The sequence below is a fragment of the Neolamprologus brichardi genome, chromosome 1, assembly GCF_056152115.1.
Source record: "Neolamprologus brichardi isolate AB-2024 chromosome 1, ASM5615211v1, whole genome shotgun sequence".
NCBI lineage: Eukaryota > Metazoa > Chordata > Actinopteri > Cichliformes > Cichlidae > Neolamprologus > Neolamprologus brichardi.
In genome coordinates this window covers 28,978,614-28,997,862 of record NC_142104.1, presented here as the reverse complement: position 1 = coordinate 28,997,862, position 19,249 = coordinate 28,978,614, and the positions used below count along the sequence as shown (strand labels likewise).

Genomic DNA, 19,249 nt, shown 5'->3' with positions numbered 1-19,249 from the left:
TTGAATGAATTTATTTATGAATCTTCAAAGTGGACAAGAATCAACCCATTGAAATTAACTGGTAAAAAATGAAACATACAATATTTTGAACTATGAGAAATTCTTAGTGATCAAATCATACAAATATAAACAGTAAGTAAAACCAAGTAAGAAGACATTTAAATCAAGGCTTTTGGTTCTACTTATGATCGTAATACAATGTAATGTATGATATAGAAATGTGCTAAATACATTTGAATAGAAGGTACAGTAGCCATTATGTATATGGACCACATTACACATTACAGAAACATTATAATACACAGTAATACACAGGTAACACAGCATAACTAATAACAGCATTCTTGCCAGGTTAGCAAATTGTATCATTGAAGCAATGCTATGCAGTTTAGAGAATCATACAGTACAAGAGGATCAGGGTGTGAAGCCAGGCTGTGTGATAGAAAAGAGAAAAGCTAGTTTTCAATAATGTAATGTGATGCATATATTCAGCTGTTTATGTATCACATACATTCTACATTTAACTTTGGATTAAGTATGGGTAAGTGTATCCAAATGACTACCCCGTGTGTTTGAAAATGGTTACTTTGTGAGAACAGTGATTGGTGTAGGCTTTTATATTTGATGAATCATTTATTTCCTGGCAACAACTAAGTGAAAAAGTCTTTGGAAATTGCCTCTACAAAGTTGGGTGCTGACATGAGGATACCAATAGTGCAGAGGATAGTGAAGAGTGAGAAAGCCATGAGACAAAGCCTGTCGATAACGGAGGCGGCGAATTTCCACTCGTTGCACACAGACTCACCCTCGTCTTGGTCACGGAACCTTTTCGCGATGTAGCGCACCTCATCCAGGATCTTGGCCATCTCTAATTCTAGGCTTCCAACTGGGGTGACCTGACCTGCTGGGAGGAGCATCTCGTCCTCACCTGCCCGTCCAACCAGGCGTCCGCAGAGGACCCCGGAGTCAGACGAGGTGGCAACAGTGGAGCAGTGAATGCTCTCCAGGCCACGCACGCCGACATAGAGCATGTTGCCATTGGTGCATTGGGAGGCTGAGGTGCTCATGTTGAGGTCTATGCTGGTCAGGCTGCTCCGTCGAGGCTTGTTGTGACAGGCTGAACGCACTCGCGCCTCACCTGGACGCCTCATACGCAGGAACCAGGCACACCAATGCAGGAGGATCACACGGGTCTTTGAGATAAAACGGTGAATGGAAGAGTGGATTAGAACTCAAATAAGATTGAGTGCAGAATATCAGTCTCATTTGTATGGGTTAGACACATTAATGTTTACAGAGATGCTCAACTTGTCATCGCGGGCGATCCTGGCTCAAGAGTTGGGAGTTCGCCTTGTAATCGGAAGGTTGCCGGTTCGAGCCCCGGCTTGGACAGTCTTGGTCGTTGTGTCATTGGGCAAGACACTTCACTCGTTGCCTACTGGTGGTGGTCAGAGGGCCTGGTGTGTGGCTACAATGTAGCTTGCCATCACCAGTGTGTGAATGGGTGGATGACTGGTTGTGTAAAGCGCTTTGGGGTCCTTAGGGACTAGTAAAGCGCTATACAAATACAGGCCATTTAGTCATATTAACTTTTCCCAAATTGACAAATCACAGTAAAAAGTGGACTGAGTACACACTCACTGGCCACTTTATTAGCCACACATTGCTAGTACTGGGTTGGACCCCCTTTTCATCTTCAAAACGTACATACCTAATGAACTGTCCAGTGAGTATATAAAACATGCAGGTGTTCACTCCACTTTGTGTTGTTGCATTCTTTGGCTCCATACCTTTTCATTAGGTTATTACCAGTTGCTCCAAATAAATTGGGAAACTGAATGAAATGTAAATAAAACAGGATGATGCAACGATTTGGAAATCATCTAAACCCTATATGTATTTTGACAATAGTACAAAGATAACTTATCAAATGTTAAAAAGGAAAAATTGTAGTTTCTTTTGAAAACTCTGCCCATACAAGCAACACGTTTTTAAATGTGGATTCACTGTTTACCACCGTGTTGCATCACCTGTTCTTTGAAGCGCTTGAGAACTGAGGAGCCCATTAGTGCAGTTTTGAGAGCTAAATGTTTTCCTATTCTTGCTTCATATAGGATTCCAGCTGAACTTCTCTGGGCTTTATTTTTCACATTTTTCATTTCATAGTGCAGATAATGCAATATTTTCACCATGTGACAAATCCAGAGTGCAAGCAGGTTATTGTAGATTGCTTAAAAATGTCATCTGGATGGCAGCATATGTGGAATTTATATATTGTTCAGCACTAGCATGGCCTTTATAGATGATTACTGTGAATTTGTATCCAATTATGTTACTAATCTGTTTCTTAGTAACCTTAGTTTGGAACTGTTAGAGATTGTTCTGTTCCTCTTTCCCAGCTTTTCTGAAATATCTTTCAAAAAAATTGCTGCATACATATATACATTACATACACTTATGTTATATTTGTTATATATATTATATTTGATATAGTTTTAACCCTTATGAATTTGCATATATATGTTTAATCAGTGTCATATTTGCTATATCTAGCATTTGTTTTTTTCAATTTAATACTTAAAAATGTGCATTTTATTTAGGTTTGTCAACAGTTTGTTTTTAATGTATTCCATATTTTTGCGTATGTCTATAGTGAAACTACATAAATAATAATGCCAGTAAAATTCAAATTTATTGTTTTAGAAAACACTCACCCATTTTGGCATCTTGCCTCCATCAGGGTCGTGGTGATGATATTGCAGGACCAGAACTGTAGCAATCACCGAGAGACCAACAATGACCATTGTAGTGGCAAAATATTCGGCTGCATAAAAAAGAAATGCAGGCGGCAATCAGAATGGATCAGAAAGAAGTACTGTGTAGTAAAAAAACAACGAGAAAACTAGAAGATAACATCAAGGTTATGCATACAAGAAGAAAGGCCGGGCCGATCATTAAGGACAGCAAATATGTCTTCATCCCTTGAGCATTACTGCTCACTTATGTGCCTGAAGAAGTGCTTTCATTCCACTGATTCAAACAGACTGACTCAGATCCCTAAACCAAAACGAAATGTAAATACTGGGTAGCTGCTTGAATTTGGCTACACTGTGATATAAGGAAATCCCTGATGAAAAATGACTACAGAAAATTTCACCCTTTGCTTCTCTCTGATAGTAGTTGACACCCATAGGAACCGCTTTTAACTTTGGCCTGGCTTACCTATTAAAGGCACAGAGTCTGATGTGGCGGGCATAATCTCTGCAACTAGCAGCATGAAGACAGTCAGAGAGAGCAGGACCGTAATACCTGGGGAGGAAACCAAATCTCAGTTATCAGCTGACAACAAAACGTAGTTCAACAAAAGTATTCACACACGTATGTTTTTGATCTTTCAATCAGCTACAAATCACCATAAGTTGGATGTTATGTCACAGACAGACACAAAGACCCTCTAATATTATAGCAATAAATACTGTTGCAGACGTATTAAACATTAAAATGACCGTTTTATCATTTTCAGGTGTTTGCAGTTGCTTTGTACCCAGATTTATTCTATTATTCACATTTTGTTCCTATTTCGCACAAAGCCATTCAATTTATTCCATGAATTTGTGCCACCTTATACTTCTTTAGTCTGCTAATTTTGCTTTGTTTTAAGGTTTATTCTACTCCACAGCAACTGGTTAATTCACAGTAGTCAAATGTGAAAAATTGAAACATATAATCTCTATAAATCAAAATTTGGGAGTGATCAAACCTCACTGTGTCACAAGATGACCTGAAAAGGTAAAAGCAAGAGCAACATGTATCTTTAGCTATGGGGAGACAAATTTTCACCTCACCACTGGCTTTAATGACTAACTAAGGCTACGTTCACACTGCAGGTCTTAATGCTCAATTCCTATTTTTTGATCAAATCCGATTTTTTTGTCTGCTCGTTCACACTACAAATAAAATGCGACAGTAAACGCGCTCTAGTGTGAACGCTCAAAGCGGCACGCATGCGCAAAAGAAGATGTCACACACAACTTGCTCTGTTTAGACCCAGAGCAAACAATATTGTTTGACTGATGGCCCTTAATATAAAGACTTCGGACTTCACGTTTCCCAATTTTTGCTTTAAGTTATTTTGTTATTTACATAATAATGTAGATAACCTAATAATGATCCTTATTGCTGTTTTAGAGAGGAGCGGTGCTTCAAAGGATAGTTGCAGATTTCTGTCAGAATCTGCAGATTATACAGTACAAATAAAATGTTAACATTTCTCCAACGTTGTCTTCCCAGCAGTTTCACCGGATGGCCAGGAAGCGTTCGCGATGTCTTATCGGGCGCTTCTCCGGCGCTGATAATTGGCGACTGTCTTGTGTCAGTGACGTAAAAGACGGATTTAATGCGACATGACCGTTCACACAGCAGTCGCTTTCTAAAACATCGGATATGTATCGGATTCAGTACCACATACGAAAGTGACCCAGATCGGATTTGAAAATATCGGATTTGTGCCGTTCACACTGTCATAACATGATCGGATATGGGTCGCATAGGGTCAAAAAAATTGGATTTGATGAGCTTTTGCGTGTAGTGTGAACGTAGCTTAACTTCGCAACTTCCCCTATGCATGCCCATGTGCGTTTGATGCCTCTGAAAAACACTTTAAAAGCGGCTTGAGTTTGTCATAACTGCTACTTTAGTCCTTTCTTTGGATCAGGGAAGAATATTTAAATCTGAAAAGGACTGAGGAGAGTATTAATGTTCTTCAACATCTTCAAAAGTTATTTTTGGAATTTCTTAAATAGGGACAGTGCAGAGAGACAAAAGACATGGGGAAAAAGACCAGGCCAGTGACACAGGAAATACAACATGAGGATCAAATAAGTAGCAGCCAAATGCCGTTAATGTAGTTGATTAATCTATTGTTAACAAGTGTGCGCTCATCTATAAAACAGAGGTTTTGGTAGTTTGCTGGTCTGGAGCCTTCAGGTGTTTTAGGTGTCTTTGGTGTGGCTGTGGTTTAGCAGGTAGAGCGTGTCATCTACTAATTGGAAGGTTAGTGGTTTTTCCAGTCTGCACACCTTGGACGAGATACTGACCCCAAGCTGCTCTCTGATGCATCTGTCAACGTAGAAATATGTGTGAATGTTAGATAGAAAGCACTGTATGAACGGGTGAATGAGCCAAGTTGTATAAAGTTGTGTTCAGGTAGGGTAAAAAAGCGCTTTATAAGAACCAGTCCATTTAACACAAACCTATGTGTGGACAGCCCAGCAAACTCATCCCAGGTTCAGACCATGCAGTACTCAGAGAAACGGCAGAAAATCAAGAGCTACATCACACACACTACAAGCCTCAGTTACTGTGTTAAATGTCAAAATTCATGGCATGACAAATAGGAAAAGAATGAACAAGTATAGGTGGCTTGGAAGGATAACTAGGAGAAAGCCTCTTCTTTCTATATGGCAGCACAGCTTCAGGTTTCAAAGTTTCTGAACAAACTACAAGATTTCTGGAACAATGTCCTTTAAACAGACGACACCAAAGTGGAAACTGACCATAGCGCCATCTACGGTGAAAAACAAACACAGCATATTAACACAAACACCTCATTTCAACTGTCAAGCACTGTGTCTTTTGCAGCCACAGGACCTGGGCACACTGAATCGACCATATATTCCTCTATGTACAAGTATTCTAGAGTCAAGCACAGTGATTTGAGGCCATCAATTCAGCAGCCCAAACTGGGTCATGCAATGAATCATGGGTTGTACTCTCTTCTTTGCATAACTACATACACAATAATCTTTCTTAAAAATGTCATACTGTAGTTTAAATAGCATAATATCAAACAGTTAGCTATTCAAACATTCAAAACATAACTAGTTTCATTTTATTTGGCTATTTTGTTGTTTTTCCTTAAATTTTCATCTTACCATTAAATGCACTATAATGTTCCTGTTGATCCATTTATAATATCACAAATCACACTTCTCATGGCAGCTCAATAATTTGAAATTAAACCGGGCAATAAATGCTGGCATTAAAACACATTTCTCACTCTGTGTTCGCCATTCTTAAAAATGCTGACGTTGAGTTGGGTAACTAGATATACTGACTTCATTTACAGTGTTTTTTATGACATAGTCAGCACACACATAGATTGAGAAGAAGCTATGAGACATTGAAGTGAACCGCATTATACGTAAAAGTTTTTAATTAATTTTGTGTTAAAGAAGAATTCATACTATCATAGCAACTTATATCTTCACACACCCAATCCTCATTTCTCTTTCCTCTATAAGCTTTGAAAACATAAAAAGCAACATGCAGATGAAAATGCACACAGTGAGCCCGCACATTAGGCATCATTTGGTTAATGAAGGAATCCAGCTGCAACACAGGACTCTAATCATTTGAAAAAGGCAGAAACTACATAAATTAATAGCCTCTACTGAAACATGCAGTACACACACACCCCAGATACTGTCTATATAAAGCATTTATAATGAATGAATGAAACACTCAGTCAACTCTGACAACTGCGATAAGATTAAAGGTTTTCAGAGGTCCTCTGACAATCCTGTTTGTCAATCTGTGGTTATAATTAGGTCACTTCATTAAGCCACGGAGCAATAGGATTGCTGGAAAGCCATTGGTTTTCATAAAACCACTGATTACCCAAGAGAATATGGGTAAGCAGTGGTTTTGAAGTTGTCTAAGATGGAGAAAAATTAAAGAATAATGAAAGAAGGTTTGGCTGCGTGTCAAAACTACTTGGGCTGTAAATGATGTAACCTTGTTATGAACTCATTAATTTTTGCTATTTTGCTTCATTTTTCATATCATAGTTATCACAAAGATCACAGTCACGTCAGCATAAGGTCATTTACAAAATGATCAAACTTTCTGTAGCATGGGGGTTTAGGAACATTTGATTTTTTTTTTTTTACAATAATTGTGACATTGAAGCTTCTTGGAAGCACTTGCAAAAGAACAAAATTGAAAATGTTTTAACAGAATTACCTTTGTAACCTGAGGATCATTTCTCACACATCATTGAGAAAAGTTAATGTTCAGAAATCGGTTGGTAGATGTGCAGAAACAATACTGTGACTCAGGACCTAAACAGAACACCTAAACTCTAAAGTCTAACTGAAAAAGATGCCACGCAACTGAAGTATCAAAGGTGAAACAATGTCTGAAGGGTACACTCTAAGTAGCAGAGGTGCAGACATGCCTCTGAAACCCTAATTAAAATTGATGACGTCTTATGGTTCTGGCAACAAACGCATATTACAGATGGCTGCTTTAGAGTCACACAGGATATAAATCTGGAATATTGCACCACAGCAAAATCAGCTGCCCAGATGAGCTCATCAGAAGAGAATGGATCTCGATCTTTTATCTTGAAAAAAAAAATGAAGCTAATGGAATTTTAGTTTAGTGTTCGGTGATAAGACAGCTTAAAAATAATGTAGCGTATGGCTTGATTGGCACAAGGATTTCTGCACTCACAAAATGCATTCCAACTGAGAGTGATATCCCAAATCAATTCATATTAAAAAGGAGTCTATATGAGTAGCTTTGCTAGATTTGTAATTTGAGTGAAATAACAATATTGGCAAGCTCATAATGACAATGCTGATACAGTGAGTTTAAGCATATAGAGGGTTTATTGTTCTCAATGTGAATTGATGCTCTGTGTTATTATTGTATTCGACTCTATTACAATTAAGGTTATGTCTTCGACTCATAGTAACTTTGCTTGGTAGCTCAGAAACTTAAAGTTTAATTTTTTTTAAGTTTTAAGAAAATATTTTATCTTTTCACTAATTGCAAAAGCACTACTGCAATTAGTGACATTCAGAAATGTGCAACTTGGAAGTTCCTGGTTTCTAAACTATCTGCATTTTTAATTCAGAGCCACAGCTTTAGGTAGATTATGGGGGTGGCTGTAGCTCAGGTGGCAGAGCGGATCAGCCACTAACCAGAAGGTCGGTGGTTCGATCCCAGGCTGCATGCCAAATATCCTTGGGCAAGATACTAACCCCATGTTGCTCTCCGATGCATCCATCGGAGTGTGAATGTGTATGAATGTTAGATACTTAGCACTTAAGCTTAGAAGTGATTGGGTGAATGAATTAGCTGTATAAAGTGCTTTGAGGACAGAGTAGAAAAGGGCTATATAAGAACCAGTCCATTTACCATTGTGTCTAAAAAAGTAGAACCACATTTGGCGCTAGCTATGTGTTCACAGAGTGGGATTAAAGCTTTCAATATTGGTTAACAGACTTATCAGTATGGTTGTGATACTGAGGTGATATGCATTAACGTGCTGCTTAAAGAACATATTGCAGACAAAGAGTTTTGGAGTAATTTTAAAATAATGCCATTACATTGTTTAACCAACTTTATTATTTAATTAATTTTATTTAACTAACCTCACGATTGTCTTTAGCACATATAGCAGCTGAGAAAACAGTGGTAAGAAGTCAAGAAGTGTCTTCACTGTAAACTGTCCACTTAGTTAATATGTTGTTTTTCTGTGGCTGCTCTAAAATTCTGCCACCAGTGCTATCCTTCGGCCTCCTAGCAAATGCACCTTTGGTATAAATTTGAAAATCCTAGTTGACATCTTTCTGAGTTCCTGTGTTCAAAAGATTAAAAAAACAAACTTGACCTTCTATCTTGAGGTGAAGGTCAAAGATTCAATGAGATTCAAACTCATCTGAGATTTTTAGTAGATGTACCATTTGTATCAATTTGAAAATCTCACATACCCTCATTCCTGAGTTATTGCATTGACAAAATACCCAAACAGCTTTTCAGGCTGAGGGGTGAAAAGCACAAGGAAATGGATCTGACTGTGTGTCAGGTATCCAACAATGTAACCAAAAATGCATGGTGGTTTCAGTAATGTGAGTACAGTAAAGGGACTTTCACATAGTCTTTGTCGCTTGTGGTTTGTTGCTAGTGGACATTCCAGGCTCCGGTTACCTAGGTAACCCTGTAATGTAGGTAACTGTGGTAGTTGCTTAAATCACTCATCTGAGGGTTGAGAAAAGATGGGACACACCTTTTTCTACTATCAGAATTTTTTTTTGCCTGGTGTTGCCTGAAGTAGCTGGATGTAATTAAATTTTTATGACCTCTGGTTGCCACGTACCTGCTAGTTTCTTAATATGTGGACTCCTATTAGCGTATCATGGCCATCCATTGCTTGCTAACTTTTGATGGGTTTTCATCTATAATGCAGGTTCTTAACTTTGCAATTGAAGTCTTGAGATTACAAGACTTCAATTGCAAAGTCTTCATTTTTTTTGAATGAAGCTGGTTTTACCCAGGGAGATTTTCTCTCCAGAGTCAGCAGGCAGGAGGAAGACAAGCAGGGCCAGAGTAGAGATCAGGACGCATGGGATGAGAAGATTGAGGCCATAGTAGAGCGTCCGTCTGCGCATCACCACGGTGAAGGTGACGTCAGGGTACGGTTCCTCACAACAGCCGTAGAAATGCTCATTCCTTTGTCCTGGAACCTCTGATTCAAAACAAGGCATACATTTACTGTGGTCAGACGGGTTATAGAAATTTGGAGAGAAAGATTAGAGCAAAATATTTTCAATGATTTTACTGACAACCTTACTTACCAACAAGATCCCACTCTCCATTGGCAATGTAATTGCTGATATCTGCATCCATCACCTTTAAGTCCAGAGACCAACCCCCGTATGTCCAGGAACCAAACTTCAGGTCACATCTTTGGACATCAAACGGGAACCAACGCACATCGATGTGGCAGGTGCTCTTGAAAATCCCTGTTGTGGTGAGAAACACTGAAAGATGCCGAAAGACTTGCTTTCATACATATTGTACATCACCTGTAGATAGAAACGGACACGTGAATATTCCAAGCTTAGTTAGAGAGCACACTCGATTAGTCTGGTATATAGGAAGCAGAGAGAAACTGAAAAATGAAAAAGAGAGGCAGCAAAGAGTTTTACTCTGAGGAGATGTGAAGTCAAAGTGCCATCCATCTGAGAAAGAGTACAAAATCCAATTTGACAATGTGATGAAAGTGGAGGGTGATTCTTCAGGACAGGCAGCCACCAAACTATTTCATCCATATTTAAGAAATATAGAAGACACTGGCAGTAAACAATGCCTCTGCTGGCGGCATTAAGGTGGCAAACGTGAATATAAAATGAATATAGACAATATTGAAGAATGAGTCCGATTTACTGTAATGAACCTCAGTCACAAAGACAAATGTCTGGAAATTCAAATGATTTGTCCCATCTGCATACAGTTTTATCCACTTAATGCAGTTGTGTTCAACTCAAGCATGAAATGATTATTTGGTACCAATATGGCATCCAATGAGGAATCATTTGGAGAAAAGTTGAGAGGCAATTTTCTTGAGACAGAAGTAATCAATCCAGAATAAGTACAGTGATCAAGCTGTATTGATTAAAGATGCTAAGGGAAAGCCAGCCAGCACTTTTGCTGGGTAAGGAAAAAGGGGAAGAGCTTGGCAGGGAGAGCAGTAATCACCAGCTATGACAGGAAGGCGCTCTCTTTCAGTGTGCTCCCTTGAATCCATGCTTATACTGCATATGTAGAGTGATCAGCCATGTCATTAAAACCACAGGTGATGTAAATAATTACACTATTATTTTTAGCCAGTTACACTGTGTCACTTCCCATCATATTTTCCTTTGTCTAAAGAAAGCAACGAAAGCTTGTAGCTTGTGACTTTTTGGTGACTTCTTTCCCTGATGGGCATAGCATTACATGGGCTGACCTCCACTCGTGGGTACAGAGGGACACCTTGTCATACTTTTGTTATTTAGGTTTTTATCTTTATTTGTGGTTCTCTTTTGATATTAATTGTGTTTAAATGGTTGTACAGTGCTATATAAAGAAACTTTACTTTCTTACTTACCCTATGATAACCCTTGCAATATTTAAGCAGTCGGTTTTAACTTTATGAATGGTAGGCGTGTGTGTGCATATGCGCTGATGGTTTTAGAGAGAGATTTATATATAGCAGGGGTGACAAACATAAGGCCCGTGGGCCAGAATCAGCCCAGCAAAAACTCCAATGCGTCCCACAGTATGGCTTTGGAAAATGTGAAATAGGACGTAAATTTCAACTTTTAAACTGCATTTTCACAAGTTCGACAGCTTTTCCTACGGATAAAGACCTCCCTCATGGACATTCATACTACACCAGAGCAATTAAATCAGACATTCCTTTCTTTTACAACAGCAGCATGTCTTTATCGTGTAGAAAAACTGAGACAAACTGGTGAAATTGCATTTTTTTTCTTATGTTAAGATATCTCATTGAATAAATATGTAGTTACATTTTTGTACATTAACAGAATGTCTGGGCCACATAAGATTGGTATGTGACCTGCAATGTAAATTGAGTTTAACATGCCTAATATATAGCATCAAAATGTGAATGGTGTCTCAGAACCAGGTGGATTTGAAAAAAAAAAATGCCATTCTGCTCTAAGAAAAACATTAGAAGACGACACTTTCTATGCAAGAATGAGATGAAAAGAGTAATAACACAGTTAAACATGTGACCAGACTTGCTAAATGAAAAACCACATTTTTATGCTAGCCTAAGTCGAGAGCTCCTGGCTCATATTTCATACTTAGCAATACTAATCTTGTCATGTAACACGTCATAGAAAAGACAAAAAAAAGAAGAAGAAGCTAAAAACCTAACATATTAAAATACATCTATGGGCCATTAAGTTCAGGAAATCAATTCAAAGCTGCAGCTTATGAGAGCTCATTAGCATCTGCTATCCCCAAGTCATAGTTTGTCATGTTACTGCACAATGGTAAGAAGCTGCTGGGTATAATAATAATAATAATAATAATAATAATAATAATAATAATAATAATAATAATAATAATAATAATAATAATAATAGGGTTTTTTTTTAGTTCATAACCAACTGAAACCTCTTTTTGTAGAAAATAATTCAACTTAAAGTAATTTATGAATCAAAGATAGTCATCCACTCTCTCAGATTTTATTGTGAATACTGCAAAAATAATTGGAGTTCATTACAAAGCCAATATGAAAAAATAATGAGACTTCTTGTTCTTTATGTCAAATAATGATATACTATCATAATTATTATGTACAAGTATTCCAAAAGCCCTCCAGGGTTAAAATTTCATATGTTTGCAAAGCCACACCAGACCCACATTTGTTCACTGCTCTGAATTATTAAAGTCGGGTACTTGTCGATACAGAGAGAAGTGACAAGTACTTCTTCAGTAATACTCATGGGGGTGTAGATGCACATTAATGGCAGCGAGTTGCTGTCCTCTGAGGACGAGTGTAAAGCAGATGTATTTTGATAATTAAAGAATAACGAAACATTTGCAAAGGTTTGGATTTTAGGCATCTAAGATTTAGTCACACAAACAACAAATATAGTATTATAGTATTTTCTTTTTTAGTATCATATAAAATGTCAGTTCATTTTTGCCATTACATGTAGGTTATTAGTCACAAAAGACTCTTCAAGTCTTGAAATGTGATCGAGTGGTTATCTGCAGCCTCTAAACATTGGCCTGTTCTGTTCTGTAACTGTGTTTGACAAAAGGTTTTATTAGGACATCATTCTTACTACCTGTGTTTATATACAACACATATTTATGTGTGTTGCATTTATGTTTAAACTGCACTCACAGGAGGCTTATGTAACATGATGCATCATTCTAATACACACTTCACTGAAGACTCGCACAGGGAAATGTTTTTTTGCTTCTTTGGATGATATGTAGAGCCTATGGACCACTTTGTTCTTACTTTACTGCTGTATAGAAAGCATTACCCACACATGAGCCGGCACAGAGGTAAGACACTTGGACTGGATCTAGAGTAAGGTGTAACAATTAATGCTTTAACATACAGATGATCTTTTTAGAGTCAGAAGATTCAGAAGCCATGTATTTATTTTAAATGTACCCAGCTAATATCTGCTCCTGACAGGACAGGCAACTTCTGTGCATTGTTTCCACATATCATTTGTTATTGTTTTTGTTTTCATATTTCATACAGTAAGTGTTGCTGCGAAGGTAAAAATGTCTTTTTCCCCAGTCAATATGTGTCAATGACTAAGTTATGGCTTTTACCTGGAGGTAGGTAGGAACAGGTGCCCGAGGAGTTGACCAAAATGTTGGTACGGAACGTAGCATCGAACCTTTCGTCCGCACTGTAGACAACATGGAACAATTCCAGCATTTAAGGTTGAGTTATTTGCCAGCAGTATTATTTCAGTGGAAGTTACCTGAGCAGATTCATCCTGAAGTTTTGGAACAATATCTCAGAATTATATGAATACAATATTAATTTGTATAAGACACAAAGCGAGGAAGGGCAGTTGTGGTAGGAATATATAAATAATTCTCTAAGTCATTACTTCTGCAGATACACAACAAACAAGGAGTCACATCTCATGCAAACCTTCCCAGGAGATGAGTATTTAGTTGTTACCCTGCTACCCACAATGCACTCCATCTAAATAAATTCCCAAAGGCTGGGGCACGGTTGAGCTAAAGTTGAATAAAGAAAATGACATTCATATGAAGTACAATGCTCTCTCTCTCTTATTAGCTGCCAGGGGAGTAAGGTGCCTTTAATGTATTTTGTTCAGATGTTCTAGAGATTGATTAATGGTGATCGCTATAGCTTTATTTCATTTGGGACATATAATGAAATGCTCTTCCTACCATTTCTATACAATTTTATTCATTTGTCTAAATGATTTATTGCAAAGTGCCTTTCTAGCTTTTTTCTTAAAGTGCACAGCTCCCCTATCCTTGAAGTGTAATATCCCAGCCGTGTAACCAACCTACCAATAAGATAAGAAGATAAAGTAAAAATGTTTTATTTGCCATTTGTACACATACACTGGGTGTGGGTACATAGGAAATCTTGTGCAGAGCTTAGAGTCAGGGGGGGGATGAAGATAAGAAATAAAGAATTTGTCAAATAATTTCAAGTATAAAACAGTAGTTTCTGTATTGCACTTACACTAAATGACTGTGGCATGGAAAAATATCACGCGTTATTAAGATGTATATTGCACAGTAAAATGTGTACTGCACATAAAAATATATGTTACAGTGGATAAAGCCAAAATACACACAAATACTAACTAACTAAAAATATATATTTGTGCGTATTTTAGTTAGCCCTTATTTTGTTTTTGACCTCAGTATGACTGTGACAGCGAAAACTTCAAAAATGGCATTAGATTGCATTTTTATAACAGATGTATTTAAGCTGAGTTTCTCATTGCAAAGAAAAGGGATATAGTTTAATAGCAAAGCCCATCACCTGATCTCAACCCAGCACAGCATGCCTTTCAGTTACTTAAGACAACACTGAGAGACCCACAACAGCCGATGGCTGCAGTAAAAATCAAGGGAGGAAATATCAAGTGCTGATGTCTATGTGTTCTGGACCTTAATGACTGTAGAGGATTTTCATCCAGGTATTTAAAACCATCCTGAAATCCTGAATTTAAAATCATGTCAGTTTGCCCAATTAATTTTGAGTTTCTGAAAATGGCCATTCATTTAAATAGCTATAATTCCTAAACAGTTAATGAGACACTCTGTTCTGTAATTCAATCGCATATCATTTGATTTAAAATCAACTGTGTTGGTATACAGAGTTAAAATTACAAAAACAAAAAACAGAAAAGGACAAGGACCGAGCTGCATGTATCTTTAAATTCTCTGCTTGTCTGTCTCAGCAAGACAGTCATAACTAGAAAAATTTGCATTTCCTGCGAAAATGCAGTGTGGATGCTTTAAAGCTGAAGCTGTCTGCAAAAACTAGCTGAAAAAGCTGAAAAGTTGCAGTAATTGTAAAAACTTTGCAGAAGCAAAGGAACTTTGCTAAAAAGTAATAACTTAGCAGAACTGCAATATCTTAGAGGAAACATAATACTTGGCAGAAATACAATAGCATAGCAGAACTTGGCAGAAATATTGTAACTTACCAGAAACATGATAACTTCTCAAATATACAAGAATTTAGGAGAAATAGTATAAGATAACAGAAAGAATATATTTAGCCAAAAATACTTAAACATTACGGAAACACTATGATTTAGAAAAATAGTACAACATAGCAGAAATACTGTGATTTACCAGAGACACTGTGATGAACTATGAATATTGTAATTTTAAATTAATACTATGTTTTAGCACAAATACTATAATTTGACAGAAATACTATCATTTGGCAGAAATACTATGTTTCAGCACAAATACTCTGGTTTAACACAAATATTATAACATAGCAGAAATACAATTATATAGCAGAAATGCTATATTTAGAAAGAGAAATATAATATAGAAATACTGTAATCAGCACATATACTGTAACATGACAGAAATTCCTCCACTTAGTAGTAATACTATAACATAAAACAACTGTTATGATTTGGCACAAAAACCATGATTTGGCAAAAAAGCTGCTAAAATCATAAAAGTTTGCTGAATTATAATAAATGATGAATATGAATTACTTGTCTGTGATAGTGTATTAATTTGTAGGGCAAAAAAAATGTTGACCAAGGTTGAATCGAACCCACGACCTTTTGGTTGCAGACCCGTGTCATTACCAACTGCGCCACTGGGAAAGAGAGCAGGCGACTGGAAAACAGGGTGATGAGCAGTCAGAATTAGCTCGCGGTGAGAGGCGGAAAAAGCCGTTTTTTGGAGTTACAAAACGCCGTGTAACTCAAAAACTAGGTGGACTAGAAACATAATTCTTGTATTGGGTGAATCAGCGGACTTTGGTGTACTTTGACTGCGATTTTCATTGCTCTTTGTACATCCGTCGCTGAGATATGACGAGAGAAGAAACGGCAGACCTCAGATATGATTGGCTGGCTTACAAGCCGTGAAGGCCCCAATATGCAAATTTGAATGCCTGAGCCCTCAGATACGATTGGCTGGCTGGGAAGCCGTAAAGGCTCTGATTTGTAAATTTGAATGTCTGTCCTCAGAGAGGATTGGCTGCCTGGGGACCTGGCAGTAATATATAGAAATAGTATAATTAAGCATAAATACTACATTTAGTAGAAATACTATGTTTTAGCACAAATACTATAAAAAGCAGAAATACTATAATTTAGCAGAAATACTATATTAAGCAGAAATACTATAATTTAGCAGAAATACTATAATTTAGCAGAAATACTATATTAAGCACAAATACTATATTAAGCACAAATCCTATAAAAAGCAGAAACACTATAATTTAGCAGAAATACTATATTAAGCACAAATACTGTAAAAAGCAGAAATACTATATTAAGCACAAATCATATAAAAAGCAGAAATCCTATAAAAAGCAGAAATACTATAATTTAGCAGAAATACTATAATTTAGCAGAAATACTATAAAAAGCAGAAATACTATAATTTAGAAATACTATAACACAACACAGAAAGAGAGAGAAGCAAGCTTTTAGGTCAGTCAAGCAGCCTGGGAGCTGCTAAATTTGAATCCACCAATCAGAGAGGCTGTGTACTTTTCCCCGCCAAAACAGGTGCAGCCGTTTTTACACATGCAGCAGAGAGACAGGATTTTTGCAGGCCCCAATATGCAAATTTGAATGCCTGAGCCCTCAGATATGATTGGCTGGCTGGGAAGCCATGCAGGCTCTGATTTGTGAATTTGAATGTCTCAGTCCTCACAGAGGATTGGCTGCCTGGGGACCTGGCAGTAATATATAGAAATAGTATGATTAAGCATAAATACTACATTTAGTAGAAATACTATGTTTTAGCACAAATACTATAAAAAGCAGAAATATTATATTAAGCAGAAATACTATATTTTAGCAGAAATACTATATTAAGCACAAATACTATAATTTAGCAGAAATACTATAATTTAGCAGAAATACTATATTAAGCAGAAATCCTATAAAAAAATCAGAAATACTATAATAAGCAGAAATACTATAATTTAGCAGAAATACTATATTAAGCACAAATCCTATTAAAAGCAGAAATACTATATTAAGCTCAAATACTATAAAAAGCAGAAATATTATAAAAAGCAGAAATACTATAATTTAGCAGAAATATTATAAAAAGCAGAAATACTATAATTTAGAAATACTATAACACACACAGAAAGAGAGAGAAGCAAGTTTTTAGGCCAGTCAAGCAGCCTGGGAGCTGCTAAATTTGAATCCACCAATCAGAGAGGCTGTCTACTTTTTCCCGCCAAAACAGGTGGAGCCGTTTTTACACATGCAGCAGAGAGACAGGATTTTTGCAGTCTATTTCTCATAGTGAGGACTAAACTCAAACAAATGGCCATAATTTCCTAACCGTAGGGGCTAGAACGGTCATTCTTACACCGTTTTGTTCAGAAGAGATGGGGGAATCTTAAAGTGTTGACAATTTATCATTAAAAATATGAATTATTAAAGCTATTTGACTTGTAATGCACCATAACTGAGTAGAGGCTAAGCGAAAACTGCCTTGACTTGCCCTCAAACAACGCTTTGTAACTCTAAATCTATTTGGAGTATCGATATCATTCTTTCACCGTAAGAGACAGCGGACTTTAGTGAACAGTCATGGAAATTTTTAGGTCTCTATGGAAATCCATCAAAAAGATATGACAAGAGAAAAAAGTGGTTCATTTCCAGAGTTTGAAATCTGAGCGAAGATCGAATTTCCTACCCTCAAACAAACGTAATTCATGGCCAAATGGTAATAGGTGAGAAAAAACTTTTTAAATTGTGAGCGTCAGGAGTGTCTGAAGATATATTGGCACAAGCCTCATGTCTTGACTTCGCTTCGTTAAGGAGATATGGCGATTCGAATATGACTCTCATTACAGAAATCAAGCGGTGATTTTGAACAAACTCTCTATTGACTTTCTATGGAGAGTTTTCAGAGTTTGTGTTGGTCTGAGGAGATTTGCCAAAATTCTATAAATCCCACTACAATGATAGTGACAATTTCTGAAAGCCAGCAAAAATACCTACGTTTTGATGTATAATTTGTGGAAGTTGAGTAAAAATTGAGCAAGTAGCAAGAAGTTGTTCGGACATGAAGAGAAGACTGCGAAACTTACAGTACCACACTGAAAGCCAAGTGCATAGCAACCATAACAACGCATGTATTTTGTGAAAAATCACAATTTTGCAACTCTAAACTTAAAGAGGGATAAGATGAAAACGGTAACAGATATGAAAAAGTTGAAATATACATGAATAGCCCAATGATTTGTGAACATTTTAAAATTTGAATGGTTGTTCTACGTGAAAGTATGAGGAAGTAGTTAAGTTTCAAAAACAAGCAAAATTTAGCAGAATTTTGGAAGTTTTACATTAATTTCAATGGGACAAAAAATTGCATAAAAAGCTTAATATTTTAAAAAGTATAATAGCAAAAAATACCAAAAGATATTGCGCAAATTAGCAGAAATAGCAGAATAGTTTAAAATTTGAATGGTGAAAATAGCATAAAAATTGTGGAAGTAGTTCTACGGCGAAAAACGTACGGAAGCAACTTGAAGAATAATAATAATAATAATAATAAAGAATAAAGAGAAACAGGAACTCAATAGTGTGGATGCCTTAAAGCATCCACACAATAATGCCTGTGGCAGCACGGGGTCTGATGCTTTCCAGAGCTCATGAGCAGAAGCCTGAACACAGTATCTTTTCACATGTTGCCACTTGAATAAAGTTATTCTATTCAGGCACTCCCACTCTCTTTGGGAGCTATTTCATAGTAAATAAAACAGTCAGTAGTATACGCTCATTTTACATTCTTATGTGTCCTTGTTTAATAAAATGTCTAAATGTTTGATGGGGTATTTGTGCTGGTTGCGCCCAATCAGTTGTAGCCTATCTCACTCTGCAGCTGGAAATCTGTTGGTGCCGGGGTTACATTTTTAACAGCATACACACACATAGTGAACGTTTAGGTCAAAAAACAGATGAGAGCCTGCCAAATACAGCAATGTTCGAACTGTAATTTGGGAGACAACAACATATATAAAGTTGGAGGCTATAATTAAATATACTTATACTTAATGTCATGGTCCTGGGTCGGTGACCCAGCGTTTGAGTTTATTGTTATTATTTTCTAGTTCACTCTGATTTTGTATTCTGTTAAACAGTCTGGGAACTTCCTGTTTTACTTTGTAGATCCATGTGTGACTTCATTG

The 19,249-nt window shown here is 36.9% G+C and overlaps 1 protein-coding gene across 2 annotated transcripts in view; it reads right to left on the bottom strand.

The window, feature by feature from the left end:
- Positions 1–19,249, bottom strand: part of chrna7a (cholinergic receptor, nicotinic, alpha 7a (neuronal)) — a 31,011-nt gene continuing 11,762 nt past the window's right edge. For both annotated transcript variants that reach the window (XM_087840609.1, XM_087840607.1), the window contains exons 5-10: positions 13,165–13,244; positions 9,645–9,812; positions 9,341–9,535; positions 3,223–3,309; positions 2,715–2,824; positions 1–1,193 (exon numbers count right to left, since the gene is read on the bottom strand). In XM_087840609.1, coding sequence (XP_087696735.1) covers positions 651–1,193; positions 2,715–2,824; positions 3,223–3,309; positions 9,341–9,535; positions 9,645–9,812; positions 13,165–13,244 — 1,183 coding nt within the window. In that variant the 3' untranslated portion in view covers positions 1–650. The remainder of the gene's footprint in view (positions 1,194–2,714; positions 2,825–3,222; positions 3,310–9,340; positions 9,536–9,644; positions 9,813–13,164; positions 13,245–19,249) is intronic.